The sequence below is a fragment of the Salmo salar genome, chromosome ssa03, assembly GCF_905237065.1.
Source record: "Salmo salar chromosome ssa03, Ssal_v3.1, whole genome shotgun sequence".
Classification (NCBI taxonomy): domain Eukaryota; kingdom Metazoa; phylum Chordata; class Actinopteri; order Salmoniformes; family Salmonidae; genus Salmo; species Salmo salar.
Window position 1 is genome coordinate 29,057,272 of NC_059444.1, and position 17,134 is coordinate 29,074,405.

At 44.7% G+C, this 17,134-nt stretch overlaps 1 protein-coding gene across 4 annotated transcripts in view; it reads left to right on the top strand.

The window, feature by feature from the left end:
- Positions 1 to 17,134, top strand: part of LOC106599664 (laminin subunit alpha-3) — a 113,854-nt gene that overhangs the window by 90,779 nt on the left and 5,941 nt on the right. For 3 of the 4 annotated variants that reach the window (XM_014190951.2, XM_014190952.2, XM_014190955.2), the window contains 28 exons: positions 2,220 to 2,333; positions 3,374 to 3,492; positions 3,652 to 3,833; positions 3,958 to 4,011; positions 4,130 to 4,281; positions 4,766 to 4,876; positions 4,994 to 5,105; positions 5,316 to 5,483; positions 5,744 to 5,940; positions 6,154 to 6,270; positions 6,766 to 6,920; positions 7,472 to 7,613; positions 7,750 to 7,849; positions 7,968 to 8,084; positions 8,505 to 8,675; positions 8,973 to 9,124; positions 9,443 to 9,655; positions 9,887 to 10,035; positions 10,127 to 10,289; positions 10,409 to 10,536; positions 11,071 to 11,218; positions 11,376 to 11,474; positions 11,581 to 11,744; positions 11,939 to 12,056; positions 12,278 to 12,418; positions 12,574 to 12,722; positions 13,218 to 13,349; positions 13,762 to 13,885. In XM_014190951.2, the coding sequence (XP_014046426.2) occupies positions 2,220 to 2,333; positions 3,374 to 3,492; positions 3,652 to 3,833; positions 3,958 to 4,011; positions 4,130 to 4,281; positions 4,766 to 4,876; positions 4,994 to 5,105; positions 5,316 to 5,483; positions 5,744 to 5,940; positions 6,154 to 6,270; positions 6,766 to 6,920; positions 7,472 to 7,613; positions 7,750 to 7,849; positions 7,968 to 8,084; positions 8,505 to 8,675; positions 8,973 to 9,124; positions 9,443 to 9,655; positions 9,887 to 10,035; positions 10,127 to 10,289; positions 10,409 to 10,536; positions 11,071 to 11,218; positions 11,376 to 11,474; positions 11,581 to 11,744; positions 11,939 to 12,056; positions 12,278 to 12,418; positions 12,574 to 12,722; positions 13,218 to 13,349; positions 13,762 to 13,885 (3,891 nt within the window). Of the gene's footprint in view, positions 1 to 2,219; positions 2,334 to 3,373; positions 3,493 to 3,651; positions 3,834 to 3,957; positions 4,012 to 4,129; positions 4,282 to 4,765; positions 4,877 to 4,993; positions 5,106 to 5,315; positions 5,484 to 5,743; positions 5,941 to 6,153; positions 6,271 to 6,765; positions 6,921 to 7,471; positions 7,614 to 7,749; positions 7,850 to 7,967; positions 8,085 to 8,504; positions 8,676 to 8,972; positions 9,125 to 9,442; positions 9,656 to 9,886; positions 10,036 to 10,126; positions 10,290 to 10,408; positions 10,537 to 11,070; positions 11,219 to 11,375; positions 11,475 to 11,580; positions 11,745 to 11,938; positions 12,057 to 12,277; positions 12,419 to 12,573; positions 12,723 to 13,217; positions 13,350 to 13,761; positions 13,886 to 14,190; positions 14,855 to 17,134 lie in introns of those variants that run through there. The other variant, XM_014190957.2, reaches the window with a different exon arrangement.

Genomic DNA, 17,134 nt, shown 5'->3' on the forward strand with positions numbered 1-17,134 from the left:
ATCGCTCATTCATATATTTTTATTTACATATTCTTATTCATTCCTTTACACTTGTGTGTGTGTGTATAAGGTAGTTGTTGTGAAATTGTTAGGTTCGATATTGTTAGATATTACTGCATGGTCGGAACTAGAAGCACAAGCATTTCACTACACTCGCATTAACATCTGCTACCCATGTGTATGTGACAAATCCAATTTGATTTGACTATAGTATTTATACCATAGTATACTATAGTATTTTTTTCATGTGGGTTGATTGAGTTGTTTTTCCCCATTTTGCGATTGTGCTCGAAGCCCTGTTACCATAGCGAGAGTATGATCTCCCTGTGTGTGTGTGTACGTGTGTGTGTACGTGTGTGGGAGACGTCAACATCCTCTAGTCAGGTGTGTTCAGAGGAAATGGATAATATGTACCCTGCGGCGTTAGAAAAAGGAGAGGCGCCCTGACACATAGCCAGGCGTGGCATCTGGCAACCTGGGACGTTGTTACTCACCACCCGACACCAGATAGTACATACACAGATCCAACTAACTACCACGCCCAACTGTCTCCACTGCTTCGTGTTTGGGCCGCATGATTCAGGTGTGACTGCTGCTTCTGCACTGTCTGGAGATTTCTGACTGTTATTCACAGAACCACACAATCACACTGGCATGCTCACACATATACCCTGTGAACACATCTATAGACACACTTTAACACCAACTCACTCAGGCTCCCAGGTGGAGCCCCACCCTAGCAACCGTTTTATATGTGGATGAGGAGGCTTATGTACATTCTGACGATTTCCCTGTCGACCCTTTGTGTGTAAGTGACATTCTGTTTTCGGAAGTAGTTATAGTAACGAATGTGTTTGGACGTTTTGATTTTCAATAAAGTACAAAAAAGAATGAACCTATTTTCGAGGCTCTACATGTTGTCATGGAAAATATTGATGTTATTTCCAACAACCAATGAGCAACTCCGCCATCAATCCAGCTACATATTGTACATTTAGTTTCCTGAAAGGACAGTCTCTGTGGCATGTTAGTTAAAAACACTGGTATACAGACTAGACATATTCATCCCCTCCTGGATCAAGATCCCTGTTGCCTAAATAGTTTTGTGCGCTTCCAGTAATACCGTATACCCCGGTATGGTACAGAAACGGTATGACGGTATGAAAATCTGGATAACGCCCAACCCTAACGCGCACGCTGGTCAGTGTGTGGGTGTGCGTGTTGCTACACTGCTCTGACTGTGCTGCTGACTAAGGTACTGTAGGTGAGTGGAGAAGGGGGCGTGTCCTCTACGTGTGGGAGTGTGTGTGTGTGTGTTTAAGAGGCAGAGGCAGGGGAGAGCAGGGAGTTATTTCAGACCAAACGGGAGCAATGTCAGACACGCATGTACACAGCCCCTGGAGAGGCAGAGGGACAGGCATGCTACTTCAGACCCTGCTGTGGGGAATCTTACTGGGACTATGCAGCGCAGGACACAGACCCATTAACAGGGAAGAGAGGAACCGCCATCCCAGGCAGCATGACCGAGAGGCACAGAGGATACATTATCCTTCCCTACATGACCAGGGCGAACAGAGAGTACATTACCCCTCTGTGAATGACCAGGGTACACAGAGAGTCCAGTATTCTTCTGTGAATGACCAAGGACAGACTGTTCAATACCCGTCTTTTGACGACCAAGATGCCAGCTCTCAGATCCAGGTAAAACGATGGATTTCAAGCCGATGTCGGAAGTCTGTTGGGTTACAAATAGACTTACTGTAATGTATGTTTGGTGCTCCATGTACGAGGTAGACCGTTATCCTATAGAGCGAAGGGTGTGTTTGGCTTTTGAGTGGCGGCGGTGCGTTAAGGATGGATACACACTCGTCTTGTGCTCAGCGTGGTGCTGATGACACGACCCACTCGGGATTTGGGACATTGTGAGATCACTCATTCTCTGTCGCTAGGCAGATTAGCTGACGTAAACTCAGATTGCCTGTATCTCCTCAAACACTGCCACTTAGAATGGTAAAGTGTTCGTCTGTGTGGGAATTAAGTGTGTCGTTTTGAAATGTGTGTTTTAGGATTCTGTTCTGTTTGTGATAGAATTCGTATTCATCCAGTAGGGTCCCATTGAGATAGAAATCACTTTAAAAATTCTGTTTTTCTGTATGATATTGTTGTATCTATGTATTTTGTTGTATCTGTATTAATGTCTGTGTGTTTCTCTGTTCCAGAAATGTGCTCGTGGTTACTATAGAGACGGCAGTGGGCCCTACCTGGGTCGCTGTGTGCCCTGCTTCTGTAACGGCCTCGCCAACGAGTGTGACGACAGGACTGGGAGGTGCCTGGTAAGAACACACACTTTTTATATTTCTATGATCGTCTTCTATTATTTCTTATTGCCGTCGCATGATCGCAAGGGAACCCGCAAGTATGTGTGTCCTGTACATACCGCGAATCAACTTGAACTCGAACGCACACAGTGCTTCTGAATTACAATCATTCAAAACCTGTGAGCCTAAAGAAGCCCTTAAGGAATTCAGTGATAACCACTTGGGCAACACCTACTATGTCAGCCTATGTGACTCCATCAGGGTGAGCCACAGCCCAGCAGTCATAGTCTAGACCTCACACCCCAAGCCACAGGGCATGGGGTGGGCATCCCACTCCGCCTTGGTGCCCCACACACTGTTCTGTACCATGGACGGCTAACCACATTAAACTATTGGATGATGGTGATTATATATGATTGTGATATGGGTCTACATTAGCTGTCTCCCGGTGAAACTCGAGATCTCTAAAAGCACTCTATATTCTCCTTTCTCCCTCTCTCACTTCCCCTCTCTCTCTCTCATCTCTCTCCCTCCCTCTCTCGTCTCCTCTCATCTTACGCAAGCCACTCAAGACCAGGCCTGTGCCTCTATCTAGACCTAAGGATTCCAGGCTCACTCTCTCTGTACCATCAAAATCACTCTTTTGGGATGAATTAGGACAGAAATGTTAGTCGTTTATGGTCGAGAGGGATGACAATCACCCTCCTTTGAGATAAAAAGGGACATAATGTAGCCTGTTGGATCTACTCTGGGCTGGAGTACGTCAGTGTGACTATGTCTACAGGAGGACAAAGTGTGTTTAGACTCACTGTGGTATTTGTTATGGACTTTTCAACAACTTAGTGAGGCTATAGGTTTTCTTTGTGACTTGGCTATTTACTCGTATGGAGAATACACTGATTTACTGTACCTAACCCTTCACTGTGTAAACTGAACTGATAGGAACATGTCCATTATGAAGGACTAGTATTTGACGACCCCACCATTCAAATACTGTTCTTTTGGTACTAACGTGATATAGTCTAATGCATGCTTTCTACTCTTCATCTGGACAGAACTGCCAATACAACACAGCCGGGGACAGGTGTGAGAGCTGCAAAGAGGGTTACTATGGAGACGCTGCCCAGAGATCATGCCGGGTGTGCCCATGCCCCTTTAGTGTGCCAGCTAACAGGTCAGTGTCACCAAAGAACCAATCAGTGAGTGGCAAGGTCAACCATAGTAGATGCTCCATTGGTGAAATCAAACCCTTGTACTGTACATCACTTACCGTGGTTGGCCCAGTATCTGAGGGTACCAAACTAACTCCTGTTTCTTCATCATTCCACTATAGTTTTGCGGTGGGTTGCAGAGAGGTTGCTGGAGGGTTCCAGTGTGTTTGCCGACCAGGCTACACAGGAGACAGTTGTGAACGATGCGCCCCTGGTTACCACGGTGATCCATTGACAGCCGGAGGAAGCTGTAGGCCTTGTGACTGTAGCGGCAACGGAAACAGCTGTGACTCCAGGACTGGTGGTGAGCGGGGATACCGTACTGAGACATGACGGCGCATCGTGTCTTTTTGGTACAGCTTTACTCTGTGGATGTTTCATTTTCTTCGTCCGAATAAATACAATGTGTAATGTTGCTCTTTCTGCAGTGTGCAAGAACACGTTGGAGCCAGGGGACACCAACACAGACGAGCAGTGCCAAGGTTAGTGTCTCTGTCGTGACAGCGTGATGGATCCAATGAGAGTACAGTACAAGTACACGAGGGTACCTACCTCATCGTGGTCAGCGGTTGATTACGTTTGTCTGTGTGGGCTTCTCAGAGTGCGACGACTGCGCCGAGACCTTACTCAACGATCTGGGGCGTCTGGATGACGAGCTGGGCAGGATTAAGACTCAGCTGGATAACGCCAGTGTATCCGCCTCCTCTCAGGACCGACTCAGGATGCTGGAGAATACCATCACAGAGACCAAGGTATTATATGGCGTATATGTACTGTTACATACCACCCTGCCCTCTGGCTATACAGGCCGCCGAAAGGATGGGAGAGGACTTCAAAACATAGCAAATTACCTAAACGCAGATACCGTGTGGATAGATGTACGTCAACGCTCACACACACACACACACAGAGCGGTAAAGGGTGTGTGCGTACTCGAACATTCCAGAATCCTGCTGATAAGCGATCTCAGTCAGTTTGTCCCAGAGCTGTGTGTCAACACATGTCAGAGCTGAACTCCCACGCGTTTGGGATCTCAGCAACTCATGCGCTCCATTTGAGCATACGCTGTAAGCGTTTATCAAACCAACTGGAGTAAACAAGTCACTCAGTCAACCTCTCTGACAGCCCGAGGAGTCAACAACCAGCCATATCCCATTGTACTGTAGCTCTCTCTCTCTCTTGCCATCCCATCTGATAATAAAGCGTTAAACAATAGACTGTGTGTTCCCTCCACAGAGTCTGGTGAACAAGTTCAGTTCCAGTGTGAACAGCCAGAAGCCCAAGGTTAGCCAACTGGAGCAGGACACTCTCGGTGTCAACGAGGATATCAGCGCTCTCAAAGAAAAGGTACTGGACTGGAAGTCTTCCTCCTTGGTGTCTTTTATTCCCCCCTGTCATGTGTGGGATTGTGTGTGCTGGCTTTGGAGAGCTAATGTTTGTGTCTATTTCTGTGTTGTCCATCAGGCGGACGACAGGGCTGTGAATGCCCAGAAAGTGCTGGGTGATGTGGGTAAGACCCATCTGAGAGCTAAAGACCTGGACACTGAGGCTAAGAACCTGCTTGAGAAGATCCTGGGTAAACCACCAAGTCCTTGTTCTCTAACTCGCCTGATCTCTTTGCCCCCCCCCCTTCTGTCTACATCTCTATCTCTCTAGCCAAATGATTCTCTTTCCTTTTTATTTTTCTGTTTTCTCACCCCTTCCCCCTCTCTCTCTCTCCCTCTGTTGCTTTCTCTCACTCTCCCTCCCTGATATATCTCAACCTGAATGTGTGTGTCGTGTGTAGCCCTGCTGCAGCAGCTGAAAGAGTCTGGGTCCGGTGGTGATGTGGTGCCCAGTGAGAACCTGGCTAAGATGTTATCCGACGCTGAACGCATGGTGAAGGAGATGGAGAAGAGAAACTTCAACCCCCAGAAAGACGCAGCCGAGAAAGAGAGAGACGAGTCCCAGAAACGTAAGTAGTCTGCTGTGTAACCAAAACGCTTCAAATCCCTAAGGCTTTTCGTTCATAAGATTAGAAGCTCGTACGGTAACTCTGATGTTCTTGAACATTACTGGATTAGGTTGAGTTAAGATACAGATAAGAAGCATAATGTCACAATAGCGATGACTACTTTGTTTGATACCATCAGCAGCTGAATAAAATAGTGAGACTTTTTTAAAATCTTCGGTCGAGAATGACAATTGATATTCTGTTCGATTCTATTCTCCCAGTGCTGGACTACATCAAGGCTAATGTGACCAAGCAGTATGATCAGAATGAGGCAGCAGCCAAGAGGTTGAAGGGTCTGCTGAAGGACTATGAAGCTAAACTGAAGGACCTGGAAGAGGCGCTGAAACAGGCTGGGGACATGGTGAAGAAAGCCAACTCTCAGAACGGACTCAACTCAGAGGCACTGAAAGACATACTGGTAATAATAAAACTCCCAGTATTTAGTATTTTCTTTTAACATGATGGTACAATGCTATCACGTATTGGCAGTTACTGTGTGCGGTAACCATGTTGTTTAGGCCGTTGCTATGGTTACTTTCATGGTTAGGGTAATTGTTTTTACCCCAAAAAGTTGACATCTTATGGCAGTAGGCCTAATGTACTCTTAACCAAATGAATGTTTGTTCTTCAGAAACGTATGGAGGACCTGAAGAAAGAGCGTAAGAAGGTCCAGGACCAGATAGCCATGGCAGAAGATCAGCTGAAGGCCACAGAGGACCTCCTGAGAATGCTGAATGACAGCAAGACTGTAAGCACACCGACCAGCCATGTAATCTCATGTTATAACTGCATATTACCTCATGTGCATAGTCAAATTCAATATACCTAAGTCAGTGATGCATCTATCATCTCCGGTACACATATGATCCTAACTGGTGTAATGATACAGCCAATGTACACAACATACTTTGACAATACTTGATTCTGTTGCTCTAGATTCTCAAATGTTAGTGAGTCCTAACTTGCCAGCCACTCAGATAACAATCAATGCTTGTGTTTGATAATATCATGACTTTAGGTAAAGAGGATGGTATGTCCTTGCCTGTATTTCCTGTGCCTACAGTGGTTCTTCTGTTCTCTTCATTAGGCATGCGGTAACAAAACGTAGCAAAACAGTTTGCAATTGAAAGCAAACATTACCATTTGTTATTGGACAAGTTCAGGTAGTCCCTCCCTGTTTCAGTCATGTTTTTTTCCATTTGGTGCCTAATGAATGTGACCCTGTTGTCTTTCTCCTCTCCAGGAGTATGAACAGCTAGCTGCCCAACTGGACGGCGCCAGGACTGACCTCACCAAGAAGGTCAACGCCATCTCCCAGGCCGCGGCCAAGGAGGACATTGTGGAGCGAGCAGAGAGACACGCAGAGAACCTGGCCAAGCTGGCCAAGGAACTACAGGAGTGAGTTCTAGGGACCTGGGATGTGGGGACATGTCCTCTTTCACCAGGGACGGGATGGGTCCAGGGTTATGACAACAAGGCAGTTTCTGCTGCTGGTTTGTGTAGTTTAAGCTAAATGGTCTCAAGACTGTATTGCCCATGTTAGCTTCAATGGGAAGCCATAATTCCTCAGAAGCACATAATTCAAGATAACAGTAGAGGATCAACTCAAAAGGTTCCCCAAGCATCAACGACATAGTATTGAAGTAATGATAGTGGCGGTAGTTGTGGTTCTTTAACAGGGATGTTTATGTTGGGTGGTTTTCATCCTCAGTGGGTCGTGCCAGATAGATCTGCCATCCGGTAGATCCCCCTCAGGCTGCATGTTTGTTGTTCCATTTGGTTTATTGACATTTCTGAAAATCCAGATGCGTGTGTTTACTCCCTCTTCTGTTCTCTCTTCTCCCTTCCTTCCTGTCTCTTTCTACCCCCCTCTAACTCTCTCTCTACCCCCCCCCACCTCTCTCTTTCCTCCTCCCCCCCGCCCCCTCTCTCGTCTTCCTATGTCACAGTGCTGTGAGGGACTCGAGTGGCCGCTCTGATGTGCGTGATGCCATGGACGCCATTGAGGCCTACAAGAACATCACAGATGCGGTCAACGCTGCAGAGAAGGCAGCCAAGGAGGCCAAAGATGCAGCTGACAAAGCCCTGAAGGTGAGTCCCCGGTCGAGCCACTAGACCCATACCAGGGAGATATTGACCTCACAGCACCTAACTCTGAGCTGATGTGTCTTTGGTCCACCTTCTGTTTCTGCAATATTCTTCAACTTCTTTCTTTTCTTCATTATAGGATGTGAAGAAAGAGGACCTGACAAAGAGAGCTAAGGATCTGAAAGACAGCGGGAACGACCTACTGAGGGAAGCCAAGGACGCAGAAAAAGATCTCAAAGGTATGTTGCTATAAGTTGTAATAGTGTTTTTAGAGTGCGTAAGGGGCCAACCAAATACATGTGGCCTAAATGTAATGGCATAGTTAAGGCTTAACTAATCTCTGTTTTGACTCGACAGAGGCCTCTGATGACCTCACAGCCCAGAAGAAGCGCCTGAATGACGCAGAGAATAAGAAGAAAGCATTGGAAACGGACCTGCTGGATGCCCAGGCAGAGCTGAACAACATCCAGAGAGGTACGTTGGCTCGGGTAGTAGGAGGACCAGAGGATGTCTGATAGAACATACCAAATTATGGAAAATGTACTGATCAATGGAAGAGCGAAATATGAGTTATGAGAGTGCTTTGACTTAAGTGTCATCATCCCCTCATTGCTAATCCCTCCCTCCCCTCCTTCCCCCTCTCCTCCTTCATTCCTTCCCCCCCTTCTCCTTCCTCCTTCCCCCTCTCCTTCCCCCTCTCCTTCCCTCCTTCCCCCTCTCCTCCTTCATTCCTTCCCCCCCTTCTCCTTCCTCCTTCACCCTCTCCTTCCCTCCTTACCCATCTCCTCCTTCCCTCCTTACCCCCTCTCCTCCTTCCCTCCTTACCCCCTCTCCTCCTTCCCTCCTTCCCCTTCTCCTCCTTCGCTCATTCCCTCTCGCCTCTCCTTCTCTCAGATGATATAGGAGACATGCTAGACGAGGCGAAGAGGAAGGCAGCGTCTGCCAATGACACGGCCAGCACCACCATGGACAGACTGAACGCCATCAGAGAGGAAGTGGACAAGTTCAACGTCATGCCCTCCGACTCCAACCTCGGCAGCATCATGGACGATGTGGACAAATCAGGTGAAGAATCACTCCACTAACCTATGTCTGCATATTCTGGAGGGAATAGACACCCATAAAGAGGGCTCCCTTGTAAAAAGAGATGTCTCTCAATGGACCTCACCGGGTAAATAAAGGTGGAATAAATATGACTCATCGTATTAAAATGGTGTTACCATGCATGAACAGTACTGTGATGATTGTCCACTCATTTCCTGTTTTGTTCAGGTGTGAAATGGTTAAAAGGTCTAACCTCTCTCTCTCTCTCTCTCTCTCTCTCTCTCTCTCGTTATGTCTCTCCCCCGCCCCCATCCACAGTGAAGAATCTGTTGAACAGCATCCCATCTCTGCAGGATAAGATCTCGGAGGTGGAGGAGCTCAGCTCTCAGCTCTCCCCCGTCACCAACGTCTCTGATAACATCAATAGGATCAAGGAGCTCATCGAGCAGGCTAGAGACGCAGCCAATAGGGTACGAATGCACCACCACACACACACAACTCTATACACACCCTGGGTCCACACCCCACCAGATATACCCACTGTGTATAACATGTTACCCCTTCCACTGGCCATACAGTCTCTGCAGCAGTGAGTGCTGTTGAGAATTAAGACGTGAATATATGGAGTCAGACTCATTTCAGTTTGAAGGATTGCAGGTTTAGGTCTTGACAGAGCCCTTTGGGGAATTTGATGGACAGTTGTGATTCCCACAAAGGAGAACACTGATTTCTCTTTACACTGCTGGTCCCTTAGTAACCCTGTACAACCTCTCTCCTTGTCTCTCCAGATTGCGGTCCCTATGAAGTTCAGTGGGGAGGGCCACGTGGAGCTGCGTCCCCCAAGGGATATAGAAGACCTGAAGGCATACACGTCCCTGTCCCTGTCCCTGCAGAGACCAGAGCTCCCCAACAACCGAGGGGACGGAGTACGCAGACGGAGACAGGCCACCACGATCACAGACACGAGTGACATGTTCGTACTCTACCTCGGTAACCGAGATGTGAGTGGACTGGACCTTGTCGTCCCTATTCTCCTAATGGAAGAAAAAAAATGGATGATACAGATTTGAGTTTTCTTTTGGTTCAGAAAAGCTCTCTGGCACTTCAGTCGGCATTCTCCTAATACATGTGTATATTTCTTTATTGAACTAATGGCACGCATACATTTGACAGTTTGCTTGTGGTTGGAAATGCTCGCACTGACTGTCCTCCCCTCTCTCTCTCTCCCACAGTCGTCTAAAGACTTCATCGGCATGGCCCTGAGGAATAACGTGCTGTTCTGTGTGTACAATCTGGATGGAGAAGAGTATGAGATCAAGACAGACTTCATCACTAGGTCTCCCTCTGAGCCTTCCTTCTTTGACAAGGTGGACCTGCGCAGGTAAAACCATACCTTCGACCATCAAAAGTCTTGGGAAATGAGATTTCAGTGAGTAACCCTGATCTAACATTGACCTCTTACAATCTCTCAGAATTTACCAAGACGCAGAAGTGAACCTCACCAAGCTGTTCACGTCCAACCAGCCGGACCCACCTCAGACCAGCAGCAAGCAGGGAGAGCTGACCAGGAACCTTCTAAACCTGGACCCTAGTGACATTGTCTTCTATGTCGGGGGCTACCCCTCCAACTTCACTGTAAGCACCTGACTTCATAACAACACTTTGGTATGACATTGACTGAAAATAACCTTTTTCAGTGACTGATTTGAAGCATTTTTGACCTCGTATAACATCTGAAAATGTTGTTTCGATAGCCTCCAGCCTCCCTCAACTACCCCAACTATAAGGGATGCATCGAGCTGTCCACCTTCAATGACAGATTCATCAGTCTGTACAACTTTAAGAATGCTGTCAAGGTCAACCTGGAGAATCCATGCAAGAGGTATAAGCATCACACAAAGAGATTGGTAGATGAATGTATGTAGTTCTGTCCTTGAGCTGTTCTTGTCTATTGATGTTCTGTATTATGTTTCATGTTTTGTGTGGACCCCAGGAAGAGTAGCTGCTGCTTTTGCAACAGCTAATGGGGATCCTAATAAAATACCAAATACCACCAAGCCTAATGAGGTATTGATTGGAGATCATGCTCCTGGATCAGAGAACAACAGAGTCCTTGTTAGACAGGGGAGATTGACTGTCTATCACTTGACTGATGAACATGTTAAGTGGCTGGATTGACTCCAAGCCTGCTAAACTGGACACTAAACTTTAGCATAGCGCGAATCGCTCCTATTCAGTTGAATGAAACCTGGGCGTTAGCAGCGTAGCTCTGTGAGCAGCAAAAGTACTCTCCAGTTCTATTTTTGCATTTTCTGTTTCCCCGACCACCCAATGTAGCTCCCCAGTTAGTCTTGACCAAATCTTGAGTTTTACAGACAACCTTAACCCTATTCTGATTGAATCCCTCTGTGCCCAGGTATGTCCAACCAGTGGTGTTTGACTACTTTGAGGGGACTGGTTATGCCAAGGTGTCCACCCAAGGTGTCAAGGCGTCCACCCTCCTCCTGGGCCAGACCATCTCCACTCGCTCAGAAAATGGGCTTTTCCTCTACATTGGAAACGAGGTAGGCTACTTACTCTGCTCACGTTGAAACATTTGGTGTGGTAAAGTTGACGATGTGCCATCGTTGACACTTGAGTAGCTGTTAGGTTTCTCTTCTCTTGTCAGTTTGTCCCACTGGCTGTGTTTTTCGACGTTGCTTGTTTTCCTCTTTTCTGTAGGACAACTACTACAGTGTGACGTTTGAGAGAGGCTACATCGTCATCCATAGTAACCTGCTCAGAGAACCAGTACAAAGCGCTACCAAAGTCTTCCCAGTGGTAAGGCAGTTGGCGCTAGATAGATAAATATTTCGTTATTTGTAGAACTCACATTGGTTTGCTCAAATAGTTCTCCCTGATTTAAAAAAAAATATTTTCTCTTTAGAATTCAGACCAAGCAGAAGTGTTGATCATTATCGAGTCTCAAGGAAGCCAAGAGATGAAGATCCGTGTAGCAGGCAAGGAGGTGGTCAAGTCTAATGTCCTGTACACCCCTGGAGACTTCGCAGACTACTACATCGGTGGCGTACCACCAGCCCTGAGAGAAAGGTGGCTGCTTTTCACCTGCTTACTAGGAACATTATTATTATTATGTTTGGCGTTACGATTTGAATGATCAAACTCTGCCCGTGTTACATGGATGTTGAGTAAGTTGTAAAGCCTTATTGGTAGTATACTGTTTCCTTAACCGTACATCACACCGGAGTCGAAATAACATTGTGTTTGTGTGTTCCCGCTCACAGACACAACATCACCGCCCAGCCACTGAAGGCCTGCATGAACAACATCAAGTTCAACAGCAAGTACCCCACCTTCGAGGAAAAAGTGGGCATCAGCCGGGGCTGTCCCACGGATTTCCTGGTAAGTTTTCACCTTTTTCTAGACCTTTTTTTCAAACATGGTCAATAACACGGCATTATATTTTTATTTCTACCACTATAATCTTTATTCACCGGAGACCTAGTTACACTGTCAGGAAGCCATTTCTGTGTGCCACTACTGCGTATATTGATGCCACCAAGATGCTGTAACTGACTCCAGTCCACTGTTAGTAACCGCATGACAATGTCTCTGTGTTCCAGGCGTCTCGTAAATCAGAGTTTAACGTGGGGAGTTCTCTGTCAGCTGCTCTCAAAGGCTTCAGCCTGGCAAGTGATGTCACAGTCTCACTGGGATTCAAGAGCTCTGAGAAAAATGGGCTCCTACTGCAGAACACCGAGTCGGTTAGTAGACCACACCACCCCTTTGTCTCCCTCTCTCGCTCCACATTTCTTTCTTCAACTGTTGTTTTTTGACATTTTTTACTTTTAGGATGCAGCAAATGTGAGTGACCTGACTGTTTTGAAATGATCTTTATCCTTACCCGGTTCTCCGACAGAACGTTGGCGCCATCGAACTTGCCTTGGTCAACGGCTATGTGGTCCTGACGTTCAAAGACACAGCTTGGAAATCTTTGAAATCAAGCAAGCAGTACCAGGACGGCAAATGGCATTACCTGACTGCCACCAGAAGGGTGGCTTCTCAAAGGTAGAACATCAAACATTCAACATAGATTGGTAGAAAGCTATTAAACCCACCATTTGAACTTTATCCAGTTCCATGATGGATTGGTGATGACTGAGACTTACCATAGACAATATTGTTGTGACCAGTTCAGCACACACTGGTTATACATTTACATTTAAGTCATTTAGCAGACGCTCTTATCCAGAGCGACTTACAAATTGGTGCATTCACCTTATGATATCCAGTGGAACAACCACTTTACAATAGTGCATCTAAATCTTTTAAGGGGGGGGGTTAGAAGGATTACTTTATGCTATCCTAGGTATTCCTTGAAGAGGTGGGGTTTCAGGTGTCTCCGGAAGGTGGTGATTGACTCCGCTGTCCAGGCTTGTTCCACCATTGGGGTGCCAGAGCAGCGAACAGTTTTGACTGGGCTGAGCGGGAACTGTGCTTATACAGATTGGTAACCACTGACGCATATACTGTAAATAAGTACCGTTCCATGTTGCCCTACAGTATCGAGCTGCGGATAGATGACGAGGATGTGGGAGGGCAGATCACCTCAAGCTCCTTCAGTTCAAACCCAGACTCTGTGTTCCTGGGGAAAGACACCTTCAAAGGCTGCATCTCCAACCTCTACGTGAGAAGGTAAACGCATATCACTGTTTATTATTATAATGTCTAACATCAGTCACAACACAGTAGCAGGAGTAATAGTTGTTAGATACAGTACATATGTAGTTATCATAGTGGTTGTAGTAGTAGTTTTATTTATTCCACCTTTATTTAAGTAGGGAGTTATACTGAGAGCCTTTTGCAAATGAGCCTTGCAGAATATCAAGAAATACACACATCGAATATGAAATGCAACCAATGAGTAATAACCTAGCATAACTACTAGAAGTCTATTTTTGTAGGAAAGGTTTCATGTTAACATCCGTGGTGCATTCATAGTTCACATTTCATAGTGCTAAGGTGTCCTGATATTGATATTAGATGTAGTGTTACTGTCCTAGTTGTACCACCTCCTGAAAGTTGTTGTGTGTGTGTTGTGTTGCAGGCCTAACTTCCTGTACAGAGCAGAGGACCTGAGTCAGTTCAGCTCTACAGGAGATGTGCTGCTGGATAAGTGTAGCTCTGACAGACCTCCGCAACTGATGCTCGACCGCAACACTTCCAGGAAGGTGAGAAAGAACATTGAACTCAGCTAGCCCAGTTAACAATGATGAACATACAATAATTACCTACCTGACTGACGACAACTCTTATAACCACATAACTTGTGACACCAACAGGAAAGCATGTTTATTGTATGCCATACCAATCACAATTGCATTCATTTATCCTTGTCCTAATGATGGAACAAGACTTCAATCCAAGTTTCCAATAACACTATACTATGATTACCTAGGAACAAGCCACTCATCACTTCCCGTGCACTTTGTGTTGATAAAGTTGTTCTGACTGTGTTGTGCTGCTTTGTTTCCAGAGATGAAGAGAAGGAAGACCTGCCGACTAATGAGGACAAATTGATATTGACATGAGCAATATTAGCATCTCGCACATTGTTTGCACAAGCCCATTGCTATTGTACGTGACTGATAAACACATTACTGCATGGACATCCACATCATCATGACTACTATTATTAAATATAAACTATTAACTATTAAAAAATGTTTATTTTATAAGCATCGTTTCACTTTTGATTTGTACGCTGTTCTATCTTAAGCATGTTTCACGACAATAAACCACTTATCTGACCAGTGATTCACAAGCATCTATTAACCCACTCATTCACCATCATCATCATCAGTCCATCAATCCGTCTGGTCACCGCCAGCCTGATGTTAAGTCATTTCCTTGTCCTCGCTCCCTCTCTGCTTTCCCTATTCACAATGACTTGGACTAATGAATGATCAATAGTCTATACTGAAATACAAGAATGATCATAGTAGATCATAATATGATCGTACTATCACAATATTATTATACTATTGAATGACTGAGGGTGTAGAATTAAAATGTTGCACTAGGAATGAATAGTAATAGTTATGGCCTGTGAATACCTGAAGTGGATACTGGAACATGACACAGGGAATGTCGGAGTATTGAATAAAGCTGTGCATCATTGACATGCATATCTTACTGGATGCTCTCTCAAGCATTTGTACCTGAGGACAACCTTGGCCTGCATCCATCTAAATCATTTGATCTCCTGTGGTCTCGTAAACCTCCTACAATAACTCAACCACGGAATGCACTCGGATTATCCGACCAACTCTTCCAAGTGAAAACTTGCAATGACGGATTAGCACAACTGTATGTCAGGATTACAATGACCACCATGAACAATATAGGCTCCCATTCATTGCAAATGTTGGTGGGATATTGCAATAGTGCAAATTATGAGTGTCTATTTTCATTGCATGTTTATAAACGAAAGTATTCACACCCCTTGACTTTTTCCACATTTTGTTGTGTTACAAAGTTGGATTTAATGAATTTAATTGTAATTTTTTTGTCACGGGATCTACACAAAATACTCTAATGTCAAAGTGGAAGAACATTGTTTTTTTTTTCACACATGTGTAAAAAAAAATATCTTGATTAGATAAGTATTCCATCCCGAGTGAATACATGTTAGAATCACCTTTGGCAGCGATTACAGTCTTTCTGGGTAAGTCTTTGCATACCTGGATTGTACAATATTTGCCCATTATTCTTAACAATATTCTTCAAGGCCTTTCAAGTTGGTTGGTGATAATTGCTAGACAGCCATGGTCAAGTCTTGCCATAGATTTTCAAGCCGATTTAAGTCAAAACTAGCTAATATACACTGCCAAATCTACACTGGAGTTGCTTACTGAGACGACATTTAATGTTCCTGAGTTGCCTAGCTACAAAACACAAGGCTTGTGTTTTAGGTAATTTACGCTGCTGAAATGTGAAATTGTCTCCAAGTGTCTTGTTGGAAAGCAGACTGAACCAAGTTTTACTCTAGGATTTTGCCTGTGCTTAGCTCTAATCCATTTCTTTTTATATAGAAAAAAGTCCCTAGTCCTCGCTGATGACAAGCATACCGATACCATGATGTAGCTACCACCATGCTTGAAAATATGAAGAGTGGTACTCCGTGATGTGCTGTGTTGGATATAACGCTTTTGTATTCAGGACAAAAAGTTTATTTCTTTGCCACATTTTTTGCAGTATTACTTTAGCGTCTTATTGCAAATAGGATGCATGTTTTGGAATATTTTTATTCTGTACAGGCTTCCTCCTTTTCACTCTGTCATTTATGTTAGTATGTTAGTACAATGTTGTTGATCCAGCCTCAGTTATCTCCTATCACAGCCGTTAAACTCTGTAACTGTTTTAAAATCACCATTGACCTCATGGTGAAAGCCCTGACAGGTTTCCTTCCTCTCCGGCAACTGAGTTAGAAGGGCGCCTGTAACTTTGTAGTGATTGGGTGTATTGATACACCATCCAAAATGTAATTAATATGCTGAAAGGGATATTTTCTATTTTTTTTTACCCATCTTCCAATAGATGCCCTTCTTTGCGAACCATTGGAAAACCTCCCTGGTCTTTATGGTTGAATCTGTGCTTGAAATTCACTGCTAGACTGAGACCTTACAGATACTTTTATGTATGGGGTACAGAGATGGGTTAGTCATATAAAAATCATGTTAAACACAGTTATTCCACACAGTGAGTCCATGCAACTTATTATGTGACTTGTTATTTAGGCTTGCCATAACAGATGTGTTGAATACCTTTTGACTCATGACATTTCAGCATTTCATTATTTTTAAATTTGTAAACATTTCTAAAACTATAATTCCACTTACAGGGTATTGTGTGTAGATCAGTGACACAAAATCGAAAATGTTATCAATTTTAAATTATTCCGGCTGTAACACAACAGAATGTGGAAAAAGTCAAGGTGTGTGAATACTTTCTAAAGGCACTGTATTTGTGTATATGCATTTGTATTTATGCAAATACACAAGGTAAACAGAATATTTTAACGAGTGTACTGAGAACACACAGTTGCACACAGTCACTTACAGCCGGATTGTCCTCAGAAAGTATGCCAAATCAACAGCCACCCATACTGGCCCTGCCCTTCCATCCATTCTTTTCTTTCTTTCTTTCTTTGAAATACCCCCTATCACACATACTGTACCTAAACTGAAACAAACAATAACATTTAAGACATATCATGCCTCATTTGACTGAACTGGTATTAGCATGTCATGTTTGTGGAGGAATGAGAGAGTATTATGAAATAGGCACTTGAACATGGAAACATACAGGTAACTTCCAAAATAAAGGAAATATTTGAGTTAAGGAGGGATACAAAGTACATTGAAAGCAGGTGCTTCCACACAGCTGTGAGTTCTGAGTTAAGCAATTAACATCCCATC